A 20293-nucleotide genomic window follows, 5' to 3' on the forward strand; every position below is an offset into this window, starting at 1 on the left:
ACAGTTCTTCTTGGAGCTCTTGAGTTCGTCGGTGAACCATGGTGTTTTTCTGCTGCAGGGTCTGCTGGGTGGGGTTCTCAGAGGGGCGAGTTCGTCCGCGCAGTTGTTGATCCACTTCGTGAGGTTGTCGGCGGCCTGGCTGGGGTTCGCTGAGCTGGCGGGAGGGTGCTGGCTCAGGGAAGCGGTGAGCTGGTCGGCTGTGATCTTGTTCCAGCTTCTTCGGGCAACCTGTTGCTGGTGGTGGTGGATCGTCGATCTTTTGAAGGTGAAGTGGACGCAGCTGTGGTCCGTCCAGTGGAGTCCTGTTGCGTGGCTGAAGGTGACGTCGTTGCTGGATGAGAAGACGGCGTCGAGTGTGTGTCCGGCGAGGTGGGTGGGGGTGGTCACCAGTTGCTTGAGTCCGAGGTTGGCGAGGTTGTCGATCAGGCTGATGGTGTTGCGGTCGTTGTTGTTCTCCAGGTGGAAGTTGAGGTCCCCCAGGAGGATGTAGTCGGCGGAGGGGAGGGCATGCGGGCTGACGAAGTCGGCGATGTCCTCGCTGAATCGTGTGCGTGGACCCGGGGGTCGGTAGATCAGGGTGCCTCTGAGGGTGGTCTTCGGGTTGGTGTGGATCTGGAAGTGCAGGTGTTCAGCGGTGGTTAGGGTGTCGTCGGTGTTGGTCGCGATGCGGATGGTGTCTCTGTGGATGATGGCGATGCCTCCTCCCGTCTGGTTGGCGGTGCGGTCCCTCCGGATGATCTTGTAGCCCTCTGGGATGGCGATGGCGATGTCGGGCGCTGAGGAGGCGTTCATCCAGGTCTCGGTGAGGAAGGCAACGTCAGGGGCGGTGGTGTCGAGGAGGTTCCAGAGTTCGACGGCGTGTCTGTGGACGGAGCGGGTGTTGAGCAGGATGCACTTGAGGTGGGTGCTGCTGGTGTTCGGCTTGGCGAGTGCTGGTGCAGGGTGAGTCCGGATGCAGGTGAACTTGCAGGCGTGGCAGCTGAAGGGTCCGTGGGTGTGCTTCGGGGCGGCTTGATGACATCCTGGGATGCGGCCGGTGTTGAGAGCGATGAGATCGGCGGCGTTGTAGGTTCGTCGGGTCGGCTTCCGTCGGTGGGGGCCAGGGGTCCTGGCGCTGGTCGCGATCCGGTCGCGGAAGGGCGCAGACGGGCTTACCTTTGGCGCGCCTTCGGCGCACAATCGGCGCGCCCGCTGCGCGTCAACGCTGCGCGTTCGCACGGTCGCCATATAAGGCGAAGTGCGCGGGTGGGCGGAGCAGCTGGGAGGCGGGAGCGGGGAGGGAACAGAAGGAAAAAAGGGGCGGGGTCGGCGGTAGTGGCGGGAAGCGGGGGCGGCGAGGAAGGCGGGAAACAGAGCGGGCAGAGATTACGAAGGAGCAGGCACAGATGGTAAACAAAGCACGCTTAACACGGGAAAAAGACTATGAAATGAAGACGAGCACAAATGATTGGAAAAACACGCTTAACACGGGAAAAAGACTATGAAATGAAGACAAGCACAAATGATTGGAAAAACACGCTTAACACGGGAAAAAGACTATGAAATAAAAACAAGCACAAATGATTGGAAAAACAAACAAAACGAACGACAGCGGGGTCAGCCGGCAGCGAGGCAGGCAGCGAGGCAGCTAGGCACAGCGAGGGGGCACACGCAGCAGCTGGTGGCCGTGCGGCGCGGGGGTGTCCCACAAGTGGGTCACACTCACCTGTGTCGCACGGTCGCCATATAAGGCCAAGTGCGCGGGTGGGCGGAGCAGCTGGGAGGCGGGAGCGGGGAGGGAACAGAAGGAAAAAAGGGGCGGGGTCGGCGGTAGTGGCGGGAAGCGGGGGCGGCGAGGAAGGCGGGAAACAGAGCGGGCAGAGATTACGAAGGAGGACTGAGAAAGGATGTCGAGACATTTATTGAATATACAAGTTGAGAGATAAAAAACGTGCTTTACTTGCATGAATGTGTGTTTTGTGGGTGCTTGGGAGACTCCTATAAAAGGTGTGAGCTTCATTGGAACAGTCTGTCTGCCATTTCTTTCCTGACTAATTAGTGCATAAGTGCTTCAACTTGAAATGTAGAATAAACTAGCAGGAAGAATAATTGACCCTAGAGGATTATGTAGATCATCTAGAAATAGGCACATATAAATCTACCCCATGGTTCTTAGTTTATCAGTCATCAATACTAAAAGCTAGTTGCTCCATCTGGGTCTAAGGGTGGGAGAGAAAATTGTGTAAGGTAGACTTGTGCGGTGGCAAATTCAAATCTATACCACAACTCGTATCAGTCCTTAGAGTTGGAAATCTGAGGCTTTGTGCTAGTGATATGTCCATTGTAGGAGAAGGCAATCTAGTGATCCAACATAACAGAATGTAAGAGAAGGAAAGACTAGATAGCTTACAGAACGAGTGTGTTCTTTAACTCATTGCATGAGAGCAAGGACTTTGAAGTCAACCAGTAACCTACTGTAGAGCAGATATGAGCGAATATCTGGTCAGATTGAAATCCCTCAGTATAAGAAAGCTCAAGGAGATCCAAGCTGTGGGACATGCATGACGGAAGAAGCCCTCCAAGTCAGTATATGCATTCAGTAAAAGATAGGGGAGCACAATAGTGAGAGACTGAGAGTCGGAGAAGTGTAGGTGTCAGTGTTTTAGGGAAGAGATGTCTGGAACTGTCATTAGGATGAACACCAAGCTCTTCTAAAAAAAAACAAAAAACACAATAGCAACCCACTACCTTCTTATTCTAAGCCTACCCGATCTAAAGATCTGCAGGTCGGGGGAGAGTGGACTGCGAGTGCAGTAGATGGATTGGAAAAAATGTCTAACTAGGTTTGAGTTGCACTGAGAATGTCAAGTGAATTTTGAGATTAAATGGAAGATATTCCATCTGTGCTTAGAGATGGAGCAGTTGTTAGTTAACCTCAGCCAAACACTGTCAGCATCTTACAATGGTAGCGTTCACCTGTACCTTGATGGTGGGAAGAGGAAGAGGGTAGGCCTCAATGCCAAATGTCCTAATGTGCTGCAGTCCATCAGCAGAGGGTTGCATTGCATTGTTGGCAACTATTAAGATACTCTTTTGAGCATATAGTATGCCACTAGTTCACAGACATGGCTGCTTGCTATACTGGACGCTTTCACTTTATTCAGTATGTACACAAATGGGTGAATTAAATGTAATGCATGGTGTCTTTCATTTATGCAGGGTGTGTCGGGGCGCAGTCCTTGGACAGGGGTATCTCAGTTTCTGCAGACATCTCAGAAGATAATCCAGTTTGCTTCAGGAAAGGAGCCAGGACCAGCAGATACCATCATCTATGTGGCTGGAGCATTTGACCTTTTTCGTATCCTTTTGTGCAAGTCGTACTTCCTGGAAAGAAGCTGGTAGACTGTGTATAAGGCTTATTAGAGAGGAAAGGTTTGAGACTCTGTGTGCACTGCCCAATGGCTGGTATAGATCAGTACTTTGCCAGGCCTGCTGTAGAGGAATGGGGTGGAGGGGTAAGAGTGTAACTACTTTATATAAAGAAAATTCTTGCAAGGGAGATATATAATCTTTTTTATGTGCAAGGCCCACCACATGGAAATGCACTGAATCACTGTGGGCGAAATATCAACTTTGGTGTTACTTGTTCCCTGCTGGGCACTACTTACTACAGGTGTGTTCCTGTAGCTAGCTAATGCTCTCTGCTAGTATACATCATAGGACTATGTGTGTGAGAGCCTGGTTTAGATTGTGTTGGTTGAGAGATATGTTTGTTTCTCTGCAGAGACAATTAAAATTCAACCAGAATGCTCCATGGAAAGTATTTGTTTCCGTAACCACTTTTTTCTCTTCGAGGAATCACTTTACATCCATTCGTCATAGCAAAGAAGACACGACTTTTAGTGGCCTCCAGCTCATAATATGGAGAAAAAAGAGCTGCGCCAAAATGATTTTTTTTTTAATAAAAGGTGGTGTCTGCTACAACTAGGGTAACCTACTATACCATGGACATCTCCCAATATTTTAGGTGCTAGCACCAGCCCTGTCTGAAAGCATTGTTGGCGAAGATCTGGTGGTGGTTCATAAATAATTCCCTAAATTAGGTCCAAGCTAGTAAGTAAGCAAAGCTTTTTTAAAGGAATTGGGAAGGTGTTCCGCCACAAGACAATCTTAAAAATCAGATTGCCAAGTGGTGACTTTTACAGCATAGTTTTCACTTAAATTGATTAACAGTGCAGAGGTTCTGGAACAACCAGGTCCAAGTCATCCTTGTGGTCAGACTGTGAGGATGTGGATCTTCTCGACATGAACATGGCTCAGAGGCAGGGTCAGTTCCTCAGCCCAAATCTGTGCAGTTCACACCTACATGTTCAGAGATTGATCACCAGCAACTGACTGAATTTGATCTGCTGCTGGAAGTGGTCGATGTTATCCTGATGACAGGCTACCTACCGGTGGATGCTATCTTTGACGCCAGGTTCCTTTCCATGAAATCCACTTATGCTGGCTGCTGGGACCGGTTTGTGGCCTGGTGTGGTGTTAGCAAGACTGAGCCGTTGCAAGCAAAGCTGTCAGGAGTCCTGTTCGTTTTTAGGGCTCGGGGCGGAGCTCCGAGATCCCTATTGTAAAAGAAAAAAAAAAGTTTCTTTAGGGCTCGGGAAAGAAACATTCCTTAGTGCGCGGGCTTTTTTTTATGGCATCTGCATAGTGATTAGTCTTCGCTGTGCTGGCTTTTTAGTAGCCTTGACGCGATAGGCTATATGTAATTTACGTCCGCCATGTTTGCCATTTTCTCTGCGGTTTCGCGCATGGCCGTCCATAAATATCAATTAGGAGCTGTCAGGGAGGTGCTGTAATGGAATCCAGATGCAGTGTGCGCGTTCACCATTCTGCAGTGCGTTGTGGTGGGCGCGCGCCATGCATTATTTTGTTGCTCCTTTCATCTCAGGTTTACTCGGCTAATTTCAATGTTTGAATAGCTGAAATGCTTTTACCGAAATTTAAAATGTTTGTTTGGAAAAAAAGGTTTACAGTTTTCAGCTAGCTTGCACCTCCTTGTTTGAACACGGAATGTAAAGCGAGTTTGTTTTAGAGCACTGATAGCCCTGTGAGGTGATACTTCAGGGTCGACGTGGTGGGTGCTTCGGGCTGGCTTGCCAGTTTGTTTATTTAAGCGGCTGACATGGTAAGTGGAATAACGAGGGAAGAACACGGTACCAGCTGTATATTTGACCGTCACTCTTAGCTGCGATAAAAATAAGTGGGAAAGTGCAATATCGGATGATATTGAACATTCACTCATTTCAACAATTATGCATTTAAAAAGATTTTGTAGTGGTATTTTATTCTGTATAATATAATCTGAGCCTCTCTGGGTCACCCGATTTCCTACATGATATTTCTTCACGCCTAAAGCTGCCGTGCGTAAAGGACTCTGTCGACACAGTTCAGCTACTTATTTAAAAAAAAGAAAGGTTTGTTATTTGCTCAACGATGTGTCAGTTAATATGCGTCTGACTATGCAGGAGTTCCCAGGAGCACCTGACGGGTGGCGAGTGCAGTAAGAGGTAAAGAGTGCGCTTTTCATGCCCTACTTCGTGTTCACAGTGTGAGTTTGGGCAGCTGCGACACCAGCTAAATATAAATCTGGCGCAGTCCTACTGGGCACCATGCTGTATGTCAGTCTATGAGGGAAGGCGCCGTTCTGCTCTGTGCTGTGTTGAAGGATAGGGTAGTGCAGAGTGGTAGTGCAGAGTGCATAGTGGTAGTGCAGAGTGAGAGTGCGAGTGGTAGTGCAGAGTGGTAGTGCAGAGTGGTAGTGCAGAGTGGAAGTGCAGAGTCAGAGTGCAGAGTGAGAGTGCAGAGTGCAGAGTGGTAGTGCAGAGTGCAGAGTGGTAGTGCAGAGTGCGAGTGGTAGTGCAGAGTACAGAGTGGTAGTGCAGAGTGCAGAGTGGTAGTGCAGAGTGCAGAGTGGTAGTGCAGAGTGGTAGTGCAGAGTGGTAGTGCAGAGTGGTAGTGCAGAGTGGTAGTGCAGAGTGGTAGTGCAGAGTGGTAGTGCAGAGTGGTAGTGCAGAGTGGTAGTGCAGAGTGGTAGTGCAGAGTGGTAGTGCAGAGTGCAGAGTGGTAGTGCAGAGTTGTAGTGCAGAGTGCAGAGTGGTAGTGCAGAGTTGTAGTGCAGAGTTGTAGTGCAGAGTTGTAGTGCAGAGTGGTAGTGCAGAGTGCAGAGTGGTAGTGCAGAGTGGTAGTGCAGAGTGGTAGTGCAGAGTGGTAGTGCAGAGTGGTAGTGCAGAGTGGTAGTGCAGAGTGGTAGTGCAGAGTGGTAGTGCAGAGTGGTAGTGCAGAGTGGTAGTGCAGAGTGGTAGTGCAGAGTGGTAGTGCAGAGTGGTAGTGCAGAGTGGTAGTGCAGAGTGCAGAGTGGTAGTGCAGAGTGCAGAGTGGTTGTGCAGAGTGCAGAGTGGTTGTGCAGAGTGGTTGTGCAGAGTGGTTGTGCAGAGTGGTTGTGCAGAGTGGTTGTGCAGAGTGGTTGTGCAGAGTGGTTGTGCAGAGTGGTTGTGCAGAGTGGTTGCGCAGAGTGGTTGCGCAGAGTGGTTGCGCAGAGTGGTTGCGCAGAGTGGTTGCGCAGAGTGGTTGCGCAGAGTGGTTGCGCAGAGTGGTTGCGCAGAGTGGTTGCGCAGAGTGGTTGCGCAGAGTGGTTGCGCAGAGTGGTTGCGCAGAGTGGTTGCGCAGAGTGGTTGCGCAGAGTGGTTGCGCAGAGTGGTTGCGCAGAGTGCAGAGTGGTTGCGCAGAGTGGTTGCGCAGAGTGCAGAGTGGTTGCGCAGAGTGGTTGCGCAGAGTGCAGAGTGGTTGTGCAGAGTGGTTGTGCAGAGTGGTTGTGCAGAGTGGTTGTGCAGAGTGGTTGTGCAGAGTGGTTGTGCAGAGTGCAGAGTGGTTGTGCAGAGTGGTTGTGCAGAGTGGTTGTGCAGAGTGGTTGTGCAGAGTGCAGAGTGGTTGTGCAGAGTGGTTGTGCAGAGTGCAGAGTGGTTGTGCAGAGTGGTTGTGCAGAGTGGTTGTGCAGAGTGCAGAGTGGTTGTGCAGAGTGGTTGTGCAGAGTGCAGAGTGGTTGTGCAGAGTGGTTGTGCAGAGTGCAGAGTGGTTGTGCAGAGTGGTTGTGCAGAGTGCAGAGTGGTTGTGCAGAGTGGTTGTGCAGAGTGCAGAGTGGTTGTGCAGAGTGGTTGTGCAGAGTGGTTGTGCAGAGTGGTTGTGCAGAGTGGTTGTGCAGAGTGGTTGTGCAGAGTGGTTGTGCAGAGTGGTTGTGCAGAGTGGTTGTGCAGAGTGGTTGTGCAGAGTGGTTGTGCAGAGTGGTTGTGCAGAGTGGTTGTGCAGAGTGGTTGTGCAGAGTGGTTGTGCAGAGTGGTTGTGCAGAGTGGTTGTGCAGAGTGGTTGTGCAGAGTGGTTGTGCAGAGTGGTTGTGCAGAGTGGTTGTGCAGAGTGGTTGTGCAGAGTGGTTGTGCAGAGTGGTTGTGCAGAGTGGTAGTGCAGAGTGCAGAGTGGTAGTGCAGAGTGGTTGTGCAGAGTGCAGAGTGGTAGTGCAGAGTGGTTGTGCAGAGTGCAGAGTGGTAGTGCAGAGTGGTTGTGCAGAGTGCAGAGTGGTAGTGCAGAGTGGTAGTGCAGAGTGGTTGTGCAGAGTGGTTGTGCAGAGTGGTTGTGCAGAGTGGTTGTGCAGAGTGGTTGTGCAGAGTGGTTGTGCAGAGTGCAGAGTGGTAGTGCAGAGTGGTTGTGCAGAGTGCAGAGTGGTAGTGCAGAGTGGTTGTGCAGAGTGCAGAGTGGTAGTGCAGAGTGGTTGTGCAGAGTGCAGAGTGGTAGTGCAGAGTGGTAGTGCAGAGTGGTTGTGCAGAGTGGTTGTGCAGAGTGGTTGTGCAGAGTGGTTGTGCAGAGTGGTTGTGCAGAGTGGTTGTGCAGAGTGGTAGTGCAGAGTGGTAGTGCAGAGTGGTAGTGCAGAGTGGTAGTGCAGAGTGGTAGTGCAGAGTGGTAGTGCAGAGTGGTTGTGCAGAGTGGTTGTGCAGAGTGCAGAGTGGTTGTGCAGAGTGCAGAGTGGTTGTGCAGAGTGCAGAGTGGTTGTGCAGAGTGCAGAGTGGTTGTGCAGAGTGGTTGTGCAGAGTGGTTGTGCAGAGTGGTTGTGCAGAGTGGTTGTGCAGAGTGGTTGTGCAGAGTGGTTGTGCAGAGTGCAGAGTGGTTGTGCAGAGTGGTTGTGCAGAGTGCAGAGTGGTTGTGCAGAGTGGTTGTGCAGAGTGCAGAGTGGTTGTGCAGAGTGGTTGTGCAGAGTGGTTGTGCAGAGTGGTTGTGCAGAGTGGTTGTGCAGAGTGGTTGTGCAGAGTGGTTGTGCAGAGTGGTTGTGCAGAGTGGTTGTGCAGAGTGGTTGTGCAGAGTGGTTGTGCAGAGTGGTTGTGCAGAGTGGTTGTGCAGAGTGGTTGTGCAGAGTGGTTGTGCAGAGTGGTTGTGCAGAGTGGTTGTGCAGAGTGGTTGTGCAGAGTGGTTGTGCAGAGTGGTTGTGCAGAGTGGTAGTGCAGAGTGGTTGTGCAGAGTGCAGAGTGGTTGTGCAGAGTGCAGAGTGGTTGTGCAGAGTGGTTGTGCAGAGTGCAGAGTGGTTGTGCAGAGTGGTAGTGCAGAGTGGTTGTGCAGAGTGCAGAGTGGTTGTGCAGAGTGCAGAGTGGTAGTGCAGAGTGGTAGTGCAGAGTGGTAGTGCAGAGTGGTAGTGCAGAGTGGTAGTGCAGAGTGCAGAGTGGTAGTGCAGAGTGGTTGTGCAGAGTGCAGAGTGGTTGTGCAGAGTGGTTGTGCAGAGTGCAGAGTGGTTGTGCAGAGTGCAGAGTGGTTGTGCAGAGTGGTTGTGCAGAGTGCAGAGTGGTTGTGCAGAGTGGTTGTGCAGAGTGCAGAGTGGTTGTGCAGAGTGGTTGTGCAGAGTGCAGAGTGGTAGTGCAGAGTGGTTGTGCAGAGTGCAGAGTGGTAGTGCAGAGTGGTTGTGCAGAGTGCAGAGTGGTAGTGCAGAGTGGTAGTGCAGAGTGGTAGTGCAGAGTGGTTGTGCAGAGTGGTTGTGCAGAGTGGTTGTGCAGAGTGGTAGTGCAGAGTGGTTGTGCAGAGTGCAGAGTGGTTGTGCAGAGTGGTAGTGCAGAGTGGTTGTGCAGAGTGCAGAGTGGTTGTGCAGAGTGGTTGTGCAGAGTGGTTGTGCAGAGTGGTTGTGCAGAGTGGTTGTGCAGAGTGGTAGTGCAGAGTGGTTGTGCAGAGTGGTTGTGCAGAGTGGTTGTGCAGAGTGGTTGTGCAGAGTGGTTGTGCAGAGTGGTTGTGCAGAGTGGTTGTGCAGAGTGGTTGTGCAGAGTGGTTGTGCAGAGTGGTTGTGCAGAGTGGTTGTGCAGAGTGGTTGTGCAGAGTGGTTGTGCAGAGTGGTTGTGCAGAGTGGTTGTGCAGAGTGGTTGTGCAGAGTGGTTGTGCAGAGTGGTTGTGCAGAGTGGTTGTGCAGAGTGGTTGTGCAGAGTGGTTGTGCAGAGTGGTTGTGCAGAGTGGTTGTGCAGAGTGGTTGTGCAGAGTGGTTGTGCAGAGTGGTTGTGCAGAGTGGTTGTGCAGAGTGGTTGTGCAGAGTGGTTGTGCAGAGTGGTTGTGCAGAGTGGTTGTGCAGAGTGGTAGTGCAGAGTGGTAGTGCAGAGTGGTAGTGCAGAGTGCAGAGTGCAGAGTGGTAGTGCAGAGTGGTTGTGCAGAGTGCAGAGTGGTAGTGCAGAGTGGTAGTGCAGAGTGCAGAGTGGTAGTGCAGAGTGGTTGTGCAGAGTGCAGAGTGGTAGTGCAGAGTGGTTGTGCAGAGTGCAGAGTGGTTGTGCAGAGTGGTTGTGCAGAGTGCAGAGTGGTTGTGCAGAGTGCAGAGTGGTTGTGCAGAGTGCAGAGTGGTAGTGCAGAGTGGTTGTGCAGAGTGCAGAGTGGTAGTGCAGAGTGGTTGTGCAGAGTGCAGAGTGGTAGTGCAGAGTGGTTGTGCAGAGTGCAGAGTGGTAGTGCAGAGTGGTTGTGCAGAGTGCAGAGTGGTTGTGCAGAGTGCAGAGTGGTTGTGCAGAGTGCAGAGTGCAGAGTGGTAGTGCAGAGTGGTTGTGCAGAGTGCAGAGTGGTAGTGCAGAGTGGTTGTGCAGAGTGCAGAGTGGTTGTGCAGAGTGCAGAGTGGTTGTGCAGAGTGCAGAGTGGTTGTGCAGAGTGCAGAGTGGTTGTGCAGAGTGCAGAGTGGTTGTGCAGAGTGCAGAGTGGTAGTGCAGAGTGGTAGTGCAGAGTGGTAGTGCAGAGTGGTTGTGCAGAGTGCAGAGTGCAGAGTGGTAGTGCAGAGTGGTTGTGCAGAGTGGTAGTGCAGAGTGGTTGTGCAGAGTGCAGAGTGGTTGTGCAGAGTGGTTGTGCAGAGTGGTAGTGCAGAGTGGTAGTGCAGAGTGGTAGTGCAGAGTGGTAGTGCAGAGTGGTAGTGCAGAGTGGTAGTGCAGAGTGGTAGTGCAGAGTGGTAGTGCAGAGTGGTAGTGCAGAGTGGTAGTGCAGAGTGGTTGTGCAGAGTGCAGAGTGGTTGTGCAGAGTGCAGAGTGGTTGTGCAGAGTGGTTGTGCAGAGTGGTTGTGCAGAGTGGTTGTGCAGAGTGCAGAGTGGTTGTGCAGAGTGGTTGTGCAGAGTGCAGAGTGGTTGTGCAGAGTGGTTGTGCAGAGTGCAGAGTGGTTGTGCAGAGTGCAGAGTGGTTGTGCAGAGTGCAGAGTGGTTGTGCAGAGTGCAGAGTGGTTGTGCAGAGTGCAGAGGGGTTGTGCAGAGTGCAGAGTGGTTGTGCAGAGTGCAGAGTGGTTGTGCAGAGTGCAGAGGGGTTGTGCAGAGTGCAGAGGGGTTGTGCAGAGTGCAGAGGGGTAGTGCAGAGTGCAGAGGGGTAGTGCAGAGTGGTAGTGCAGAGTGGTTGTGCAGAGTGCAGAGTGGTAGTGCAGAGTGCAGAGTGGTAGTGCAGAGTGGTAGTGCAGAGTGGTAGTGCAGAGTGGTTGTGCAGAGTGCAGAGTGGTAGTGCAGAGTGGTAGTGCAGAGTGGTTGTGCAGAGTGGTTGTGCAGAGTGCAGAGTGGTTGTGCAGAGTGGTTGTGCAGAGTGCAGAGTGGAGAGTGGTTGTGCAGAGTGGTTGTGCAGAGTGCAGAGTGGTTGTGCAGAGTGCAGAGTGGTTGTGCAGAGTGGAGAGTGGTAGTGCAGAGTGGTAGTGCAGAGTGGTAGTGCAGAGTGGTAGTGCAGAGTGGTTGTGCAGAGTGGTTGTGCAGAGTGGTTGTGCAGAGTGGTTGTGCATAGTGGTTGTGCATAGTGGTTGTGCAGAGTGGTTGTGCAGAGTGGTTGTGCAGAGTGGTTGTGCAGAGTGGTTGTGCAGAGTGGTTGTGCAGAGTGGTTGTGCAGAGTGGTTGTGCAGAGTGGTTGTGCAGAGTGGTTGTGCAGAGTGGTTGTGCAGAGTGGTTGTGCAGAGTGGTTGTGCAGAGTGGTTGTGCAGAGTGGTTGTGCAGAGTGGTTGTGCAGAGTGGTTGTGCAGAGTGGTTGTGCAGAGTGGTTGTGCAGAGTGGTTGTGCAGAGTGGTTGTGCAGAGTGGTTGTGCAGAGTGCAGAGTGGTAGTGCAGAGTGCAGAGTGGTAGTGCAGAGTGGTAGTGCAGAGTGGTAGTGCAGAGTGGTAGTGCAGAGTGGTAGTGCAGAGTGGTTGTGCAGAGTGCAGAGTGGTAGTGCAGAGTGGTTGTGCAGAGTGCAGAGTGGTTGTGCAGAGTGGTTGTGCAGAGTGCAGAGTGGTTGTGCAGAGTGCAGAGTGGTTGTGCAGAGCGCAGAGTGGTTGTGCAGAGTGCAGAGTGGTTGTGCAGAGTGGTTGTGCAGAGTGCAGAGTGGTTGTGCAGAGTGGTTGTGCAGAGTGCAGAGTGGTTGTGCAGAGTGGTTGTGCAGAGTGCAGAGTGGTTGTGCAGAGTGGTTGTGCAGAGTGCAGAGTGGTTGTGCAGAGTGGTAGTGCAGAGTGGTAGTGCAGAGTGGTAGTGCAGAGTGGTAGTGCAGAGTGGTAGTGCAGAGTGCAGAGTGGTAGTGCAGAGTGGTTGTGCAGAGTGCAGAGTGGTTGTGCAGAGTGGTTGTGCAGAGTGCAGAGTGGTTGTGCAGAGTGGTTGTGCAGAGTGCAGAGTGGTTGTGCAGAGTGCAGAGTGGTTGTGCAGAGTGCAGAGTGGTTGTGCAGAGTGCAGAGTGGTTGTGCAGAGTGCAGAGTGGTTGTGCAGAGTGCAGAGTGGTTGTGCAGAGTGCAGAGTGGTTGTGCAGAGTGCAGAGTGGTTGTGCAGAGTGCAGAGTGGTTGTGCAGAGTGGTTGTGCAGAGTGGTTGTGCAGAGTGGTTGTGCAGAGTGGTTGTGCAGAGTGGTTGTGCAGAGTGGTTGTGCAGAGTGGTTGTGCAGAGTGGTTGTGCAGAGTGCAGAGTGGTAGTGCAGAGTGCAGAGTGGTAGTGCAGAGTGGTAGTGCAGAGTGGTAGTGCAGAGTGGTAGTGCAGAGTGCAGAGTGGTTGTGCAGAGTGGTTGTGCAGAGTGCAGAGTGGTTGTGCAGAGTGGTTGTGCAGAGTGCAGAGTGGTTGTGCAGAGTGGTTGTGCAGAGTGCAGAGTGGTTGTGCAGAGTGCAGAGTGGTTGTGCAGAGTGCAGAGTGGTTGTGCAGAGTGCAGAGTGGTTGTGCAGAGTGCAGAGTGGTTGTGCAGAGTGCAGAGTGGTTGTGCAGAGTGCAGAGTGGTTGTGCAGAGTGCAGAGTGGTTGTGCAGAGTGGTTGTGCAGAGTGCAGAGTGGTTGTGCAGAGTGGTTGTGCAGAGTGCAGAGTGGTTGTGCAGAGTGGTTGTGCAGAGTGCAGAGTGGTTGTGCAGAGTGGTTGTGCAGAGTGCAGAGTGGTTGTGCAGAGTGGTTGTGCAGAGTGGTTGTGCAGAGTGGTAGTGCAGAGTGGTAGTGCAGAGTGGTAGTGCAGAGTGGTTGTGCAGAGTGGTTGTGCAGAGTGGTTGTGCAGAGTGGTTGTGCAGAGTGGTTGTGCAGAGTGGTTGTGCAGAGTGCAGAGTGGTAGTGCAGAGTGGTTGTGCAGAGTGCAGAGTGGTTGTGCAGAGTGGTTGTGCAGAGTGGTTGTGCAGAGTGCAGAGTGGTTGTGCAGAGTGGTTGTGCAGAGTGGTTGTGCAGAGTGGTTGTGCAGAGTGGTTGTGCAGAGTGGTTGTGCAGAGTGGTTGTGCAGAGTGGTTGTGCAGAATGCAGAGTGGTAGTGCAGAGTGGTTGTGCAGAGTGGTTGTGCAGAGTGGTTGTGCAGAGTGGTTGTGCAGAGTGGTTGTGCAGAGTGGTTGTGCAGAGTGGTTGTGCAGAGTGGTTGTGCAGAGTGGTTGTGCAGAGTGGTTGTGCAGAGTGCAGAGTGGTAGTGCAGAGTGGTAGTGCAGAGTGGTAGTGCAGAGTGGTAGTGCAGAGTGGTTGTGCAGAGTGGTTGTGCAGAGTGGTTGTGCAGAGTGGTTGTGCAGAGTGGTTGTGCAGAGTGGTTGTGCAGAGTGGTTGTGCAGAGTGGTTGTGCAGAGTGGTTGTGCAGAGTGGTTGTGCAGAGTGCAGAGTGGTAGTGCAGAGTGGTAGTGCAGAGTGGTAGTGCAGAGTGGTTGTGCAGAGTGGTTGTGCAGAGTGGTTGTGCAGAGTGGTTGTGCAGAGTGGTTGTGCAGAGTGGTTGTGCAGAGTGGTTGTGCAGAGTGGTTGTGCAGAGTGCAGAGTGGTAGTGCAGAGTGGTTGTGCAGAGTGCAGAGTGGTTGTGCAGAGTGCAGAGTGGTTGTGCAGAGTGCAGAGTGGTTGTGCAGAGTGGTTGTGCAGAGTGGTTGTGCAGAGTGGTTGTGCAGAGTGGTTGTGCAGAGTGGTTGTGCAGAGTGGTTGTGCAGAGTGGTAGTGTAGAGTGCAGAGTGGTTGTGCAGAGTGGTTGTGCAGAGTGGTTGTGCAGAGTGGTTGTGCAGAGTGGTTGTGCAGAGTGGTTGTGCAGAGTGCAGAGTGGTTGTGCAGAGTGGTTGTGCAGAGTGGTTGTGCAGAGTGGTTGTGCAGAGTGGTTGTGCAGAGTGGTTGTGCAGAGTGGTTGTGCAGAGTGGTTGTGCAGAGTGGTTGTGCAGAGTGGTTGTGCAGAGTGGTTGTGCAGAGTGGTTGTGCAGAGTGGTTGTGCAGAGTGGTTGTGCAGAGTGGTTGTGCAGAGTGCAGAGTGGTAATGCAGAGTGGTTGTGCAGAGTGCAGAGTGGTAATGCAGAGTGGTTGTGCAGAGTGCAGAGTGGTAATGCAGAGTGGTAATGCAGAGTGGTAGTGCAGAGTGGTAGTGCAGAGTGGTAGTGCAGAGTGGTTGTGCAGAGTGCAGAGTGGTAGTGCAGAGTGGTAGTGCAGAGTGGTAGTGCAGAGTGGTAGTGCAGAGTGGTTGTGCAGAGTGCAGAGTGGTTGTGCAGAGTGCAGAGTGGTTGTGCAGAGTGCAGAGTGGTTGTGCAGAGTGGTTGTGCAGAGTGCAGAGTGGTTGTGCAGAGTGGTTGTGCAGAGTGCAGAGTGGTTGTGCAGAGTGGTTGTGCAGAGTGCAGAGTGGTTGTGCAGAGTGCAGAGTGGTTGTGCAGAGTGCAGAGTGGTTGTGCAGAGTGCAGAGGGGTTGTGCAGAGTGCAGAGTGGTTGTGCAGAGTGCAGAGTGGTTGTGCAGAGTGCAGAGGGGTTGTGCAGAGTGCAGAGGGGTTGTGCAGAGTGCAGAGGGGTAGTGCAGAGTGCAGAGGGGTAGTGCAGAGTGCAGAGTGGTAGTGCAGAGTGGTTGTGCAGAGTGCAGAGTGGTAGTGCAGAGTGCAGAGTGGTAGTGCAGAGTGGTAGTGCAGAGTGGTAGTGCAGAGTGGTAGTGCAGAGTGCAGAGTGGTTGTGCAGAGTGCAGAGTGGTAGTGCAGAGTGGTTGTGCAGAGTGGTTGTGCAGAGTGCAGAGTGGTTGTGCAGAGTGGTTGTGCAGAGTGCAGAGTGGAGAGTGGTTGTGCAGAGTGGTTGTGCAGAGTGCAGAGTGGTTGTGCAGAGTGCAGAGTGGTTGTGCAGAGTGCAGAGGGGTTGTGCAGAGTGCAGAGGGGTTGTGCAGAGTGCAGAGGGGTAGTGCAGAGTGCAGAGTGGTAGTGCAGAGTGGTTGTGCAGAGTGCAGAGTGGTAGTGCAGAGTGCAGAGTGGTAGTGCAGAGTGGTAGTGCAGAGTGGTAGTGCAGAGTGGTAGTGCAGAGTGGTAGTGCAGAGTGGTAGTGCAGAGTGGTTGTGCAGAGTGCAGAGTGGTTGTGCAGAGTGCAGAGTGGTTGTGCAGAGTGCAGAGTGGTTGTGCAGAGTGCAGAGTGGTAGTGCAGAGTGGTTGTGCAGAGTGCAGAGTGGTTGTGCAGAGTGGTTGTGCAGAGTGCAGAGTGGTTGTGCAGAGTGGTTGTGCAGAGTGCAGAGTGGTTGTGCAGAGTGGTTGTGCAGAGTGCAGAGTGGTTGTGCAGAGTGGTTGTGCAGAGTGGTTGTGCAGAGTGGTTGTGCAGAGTGCAGAGTGGTAGTGCAGAATGGTTGTGCAGAGTGCAGAGTGGTAGTGCAGAGTGGTTGTGCAGAGTGCAGAGTGGTTGTGCAGAGTGGTTGTGCAGAGTGGTTGTGCAGAGTGGTTGTGCAGAGTGGTTGTGCAGAGTGGTTGTGCAGAGTGGTTGTGCAGAGTGGTTGTGCAGAGTGCAGAGTGGTTGTGCAGAGTGGTTGTGCAGAGTGCAGAGTGGTTGTGCAGAGTGGTTGTGCAGAGTGCAGAGTGGTTGTGCAGAGTGCAGAGTGGTTGTGCAGAGTGCAGAGTGGTTGTGCAGAGTGCAGAGTGGTTGTGCAGAGTGCAGAGTGGTTGTGCAGAGTGCAGAGTGGTTGTGCAGAGTGGTTGTGCAGAGTGCAGAGTGGTTGTGCAGAGTGGTTGTGCAGAGTGGTTGTGCAGAGTGCAGAGTGGTTGTGCAGAGTGGTTGTGCAGAGTGGTTGTGCAGAGTGGTTGTGCAGAGTGGTTGTGCAGAGTGGTTGTGCAGAGTGGTTGTGCAGAGTGGTTGTGCAGAGTGGTTGTGCAGAGTGGTTGTGCAGAGTGGTTGTGCAGAGTGGTTGTGCAGAGTGGTTGTGCAGAGTGGTTGTGCAGAGTGGTTGTGCAGAGTGGTTGTGCAGAGTGGTTGTGCAGAGTGGTTGTGCAGAGTGGTTGTGCAGAGTGGTTGTGCAGAGTGGTTGTGCAGAGTGGTTGTGCAGAGTGGTTGTGCAGAGTGGTTGTGCAGAGTGGTTGTGCAGAGTGGTTGTGCAGAGTGGTTGTGCAGAGTGGTAGTGCAGAGTGGTAGTGCAGAGTGGTAGTGCAGAGTGGTAGTGCAGAGTGGTAGTGCAGAGTGGTAGTGCAGAGTGGTAGTGCAGAGTGGTAGTGCAGAGTGGTTGTGCAGAGTGGTTGTGCAGAGTGGTTGTGCAGAGTGCAGAGTGGTAGTGCAGAGTGGTAGTGCAGAGTGGTTGTGCAGAGTGCAGAGTGGTTGTGCAGAGTGCAGAGTGGTTGTGCAGAGTGCAGAGTGGTTGTGCAGAGTGCAGAGTGGTTGTGCAGAGTGCAGAGTGGTTGTGCAGAGTGGTTGTGCAGAGTGGTTGTGCAGAGTGCAGAGTGCAGAGTGGTTGTGCAGAGTGCTTGTGCAGAGTGGTTGTGCAGAGTGGTTGTGCAGAGTGGTTGTGCAGAGTGGTTGTGCAGAGTGGTTGTGCAGAGTGGTTGTGCAGAGTGGTTGTGCAGAGTGGTTGTGCAGAGTGGTTGTGCAGAGTGGTTGTGCAGAGTGGTTGTGCAGAGTGGTTGTGCAGAGTGGTTGTGCAGAGTGGTTGTGCAGAGTGGTTGTGCAGAGTGGTTGTGCAGAGTGGTTGTGCAGAGTGGTTGTGCAGAGTGGTTGTGCAGAGTGCAGAGTGGTAGTGCAGAGTGGTAGTGCAGAGTGGTAGTGCAGAGTGGTTGTGCAGAGTGGTTGTGCAGAGTGGTTGTGCAGAGTGGTTGTGCAGAGTGGTTGTGCAGAGTGGTTGTGCAGAGTGGTTGTGCAGAGTGGTTGTGCAGAGTGGTTGTGCAGAGTGGTTGTGCAGAGTGGTTGTGCAGAGTGGTTGTGCAGAGTGGTAGTGCAGAGTGCAGAGTGGTTGTGCAGAGTGCAGAGTGGTTGTGCAGAGTGCAGAGTGGTTGTGCAGAGTGCAGAGTGGTTGTGCAGAGTGGTTGTGCAGAGTGCAGAGTGGTTGTGCAGAGTGGTTGTGCAGAGTGCAGAGTGGTTGTGCAGAGTGGTTGTGCAGAGTGCAGAGTGGTTGTGCAGAGTGGTTGTGCAGAGTGCAGAGTGGTTGTGCAGAGTGGTTGTGCAGAGTGCAGAGTGGTTGTGCAGAGTGGTTGTGCAGAGTGCAGAGTGGTAGTGCAGAGTGGTTGTGCAGAGTGCAGAGTGGTAGTGCAGAGTGGTTGTGCAGAGTGCAGAGTGGTAGTGCAGAGTGGTTGTGCAGAGTGCAGAGTGGTTGTGCAGAGTGCAGAGTGGTTGTGCAGAGTGCAGAGTGGTTGTGCAGAGTGGTTGTGCAGAGTGGTTGTGCAGAGTGGTTGTGCAGAGTGGTTGTGCAGAGTGCAGAGTGGTTGTGCAGAGTGGTAGTGCAGAGTGGTTGTGCAGAGTGCAGAGTGGTTTTGCAGAGTGCAGAGTGGTTTTGCAGAGTGCAGAGTGGTAGTGCAGAGTGGTTGTGCAGAGTGCAGAGTGGTAGTGCAGAGTGGTTGTGCAGAGTGCAGAGTGGTAGTGCAGAGTGGTTGTGCAGAGTGCAGAGTGGTTGTGCAGAGTGCAGAGTGGTTGTGCAGAGTGCAGAGTGGTTGTGCAGAGTGGTTGTGCAGAGTGGTTGTGCAGAGTGGTTGTGCAGAGTGGTTGTGCAGAGTGCAGAGTGGTTGTGCAGAGTGGTAGTGCAGAGTGGTTGTGCAGAGTGCAGAGTGGTTTTGCAGAGTGCAGAGTGGTTTTGCAGAGTGCAGAGTGGTTATGCAGAGTGCAGAGTGGTTGTGCAGAGTGGTTGTGCAGAGTGCAGAGTGGTTGTGCAGAGTGCAGAGTGGTTGTGCAGAGTGCAGAGTGGTTGTGCAGAGTGCAGAGTGGTTGTGCAGAGTGCAGAGTGGTTGTGCAGAGTGCAGAGGGGTTGTGCAGAGTGCAGAGGGGTAGTGCAGAGTGCAGAGTGGTAGTGCAGAGTGGTTGTGCAGAGTGCAGAGTGGTAGTGCAGAGTGCAGAGTGGTAGTGCAGAGTGGTAGTGCAGAGTGGTAGTGCAGAGTGGTAGTGCAGAGTGGTTGTGCAGAGTGGTTGTGCAGAGTGCAGAGTGGTTGTGCAGAGTGCAGAGTGGTTGTGCAGAGTGCAGAGTGGTTGTGCAGAGTGCAGAGTGGTTGTGCAGAGTGCAGAGTGGTTGTGCAGAGTGCAGAGTGCAGAGTGGTAGTGCAGAGTGGTTGTGCAGAGTGCAGAGTGGTAGTGCAGAGTGGTTGTGCAGAGTGCAGAGTGGTAGTGCAGAGTGGTTGTGCAGAGTGCAGAGTGGTAGTGCAGAGTGGTTGTGCAGAGTGCAGAGTGGTAGTGCAGAGTGGTTGTGCAGAGTGCAGAGTGGTTGTGCAGAGTGGTTGTGCAGAGTGCAGAGTGGTTGTGCAGAGTGCAGAGTGGTTGTGCAGAGTGCAGAGTGGTTGTGCAGAGTGGTTGTGCAGAGTGCAGAGTGCAGAGTGGTTGTGCAGAGTGCAGAGTGGTAGTGCAGAGTGGTTGTGCAGAGTGCAGAGTGGTAGTGCAGAGTGGTTGTGCAGAGTGCAGAGTGGTAGTGCAGAGTGGTTGTGCAGAGTGCAGAGTGGTAGTGCAGAGTGGTTGTGCAGAGTGCAGAGTGGTAGTGCAGAGTGGTAGTGCAGAGTGGTTGTGCAGAGTGCAGAGTGGTAGTGCAGAGTGGTTGTGCAGAGTGCAGAGTGGTAGTGCAGAGTGGTTGTGCAGAGTGCAGAGTGGTAGTGCAGAGTGGTTGTGCAGAGTGCAGAGTGGTTGTGCAGAGTGGTTGTGCAGAGTGCTAATGCAGAGTGGTTGTGCAGAGTGCAGAGTGGTAGTGCAGAGTGGTTGTGCAGAGTGGTTGTGCAGAGTGGTTGTGCAGAGTGCAGAGTGGTTGTGCAGAGTGCAGAGTGGTAGTGCAGAGTGGTTGTGCAGAGTGCAGAGTGGTAGTGCAGAGTGGTTGTGCAGAGTGCAGAGTGGTAGTGCAGAGTGGTTGTGCAGAGTGCAGAGTGGTAGTGCAGAGTGGTTGTGCAGAGTGCAGAGTGGTAGTGCAGAGTGGTTGTGCAGAGTGCAGAGTGGTAGTGCAGAGTGGTTGTGCAGAGTGCAGAGTGGTTGTGCAGAGTGGTTGTGCAGAGTGCAGAGTGGTTGTGCAGAGTGCAGAGTGGTTGTGCAGAGTGCAGAGTGGTTGTGCAGAGTGCAGAGTGGTTGTGCAGAGTGCAGAGTGGTAGTGCAGAGTGGTTGTGCAGAGTGCAGAGTGGTAGTGCAGAGTGGTTGTGCAGAGTGCAGAGTGGTAGTGCAGAGTGGTTGTGCAGAGTGCAGAGTGGTAGTGCAGAGTGGTTGTGCAGAGTGCAGAGTGGTAGTGCAGAGTGGTTGTGCAGAGTGCAGAGTGGTAGTGCAGAGTGGTTGTGCAGAGTGCAGAGTGGTAGTGCAGAGTGGTTGTGCAGAGTGCAGAGTGGTTGTGCAGAGTGGTTGTGCAGAGTGCTAATGCAGAGTGGTTGTGCAGAGTGCAGAGTGGTAGTGCAGAGTGGTTGTGCAGAGTGCAGAGTGGTTGTGCAGAGTGGTTGTGCAGAGTGCAGAGTGGTTGTGCAGAGTGCAGAGTGGTAGTGCAGAGTGGTTGTGCAGAGTGCAGAGTGGTTGTGCAGAGTGCAGAGTGGTTGTGCAGAGTGCAGAGTGGTTGTGCAGAGTGCAGAGTGGTTGTGCAGAGTGCAGAGTGGTAGTGCAGAGTGGTAGTGCAGAGTGGTAGTGCAGAGTGGTTGTGCAGAGTGCAGAGTGGTAGTGCAGAGTGGTAGTGCAGAGTGGTTGTGCAGAGTGCAGAGTGGTAGTGCAGAGTGGTTGTGCAGAGTGCAGAGTGGTTGTGCAGAGTGCAGAGTGGTTGTGCAGAGTGGTTGTGCAGAGTGCAGAGTGGTTGTGCAGAGTGGTTGTGCAGAGTGCAGAGTGGTAGTGCAGAGTGGTTGTGCAGAGTGCAGAGTGGTTGTGCAGAGTGCAGAGTGGTTGTGCAGAGTGGTAGTGCAGAGTGGTAGTGCAGAGTGGTTGTGCAGAGTGGTTGTGCAGAGTGCAGAGTGGTAGTGCAGAGTGGTTGTGCAGAGTGCAGAGTGGTAGTGCAGAGTGGTTG

The 20293-nt window shown here is 53.0% G+C and overlaps 1 protein-coding gene across 1 annotated transcript in view; it reads left to right on the top strand.

Moving 5' to 3' along the window:
• Nucleotides 1-20293, top strand: part of PCYT2 (phosphate cytidylyltransferase 2, ethanolamine) — a 249092-nt gene that overhangs the window by 153237 nt on the left and 75562 nt on the right. Inside the window, exon 7 of the mRNA XM_078653796.1 lies at nucleotides 3199-3337. Coding sequence (XP_078509922.1) covers nucleotides 3199-3337 — 139 coding nt within the window. The remainder of the gene's footprint in view (nucleotides 1-3198; nucleotides 3338-20293) is intronic.

This window comes from Lissotriton helveticus, chromosome 7, assembly GCF_964261635.1.
Source record: "Lissotriton helveticus chromosome 7, aLisHel1.1, whole genome shotgun sequence".
Taxonomy (NCBI): domain Eukaryota; kingdom Metazoa; phylum Chordata; class Amphibia; order Caudata; family Salamandridae; genus Lissotriton; species Lissotriton helveticus.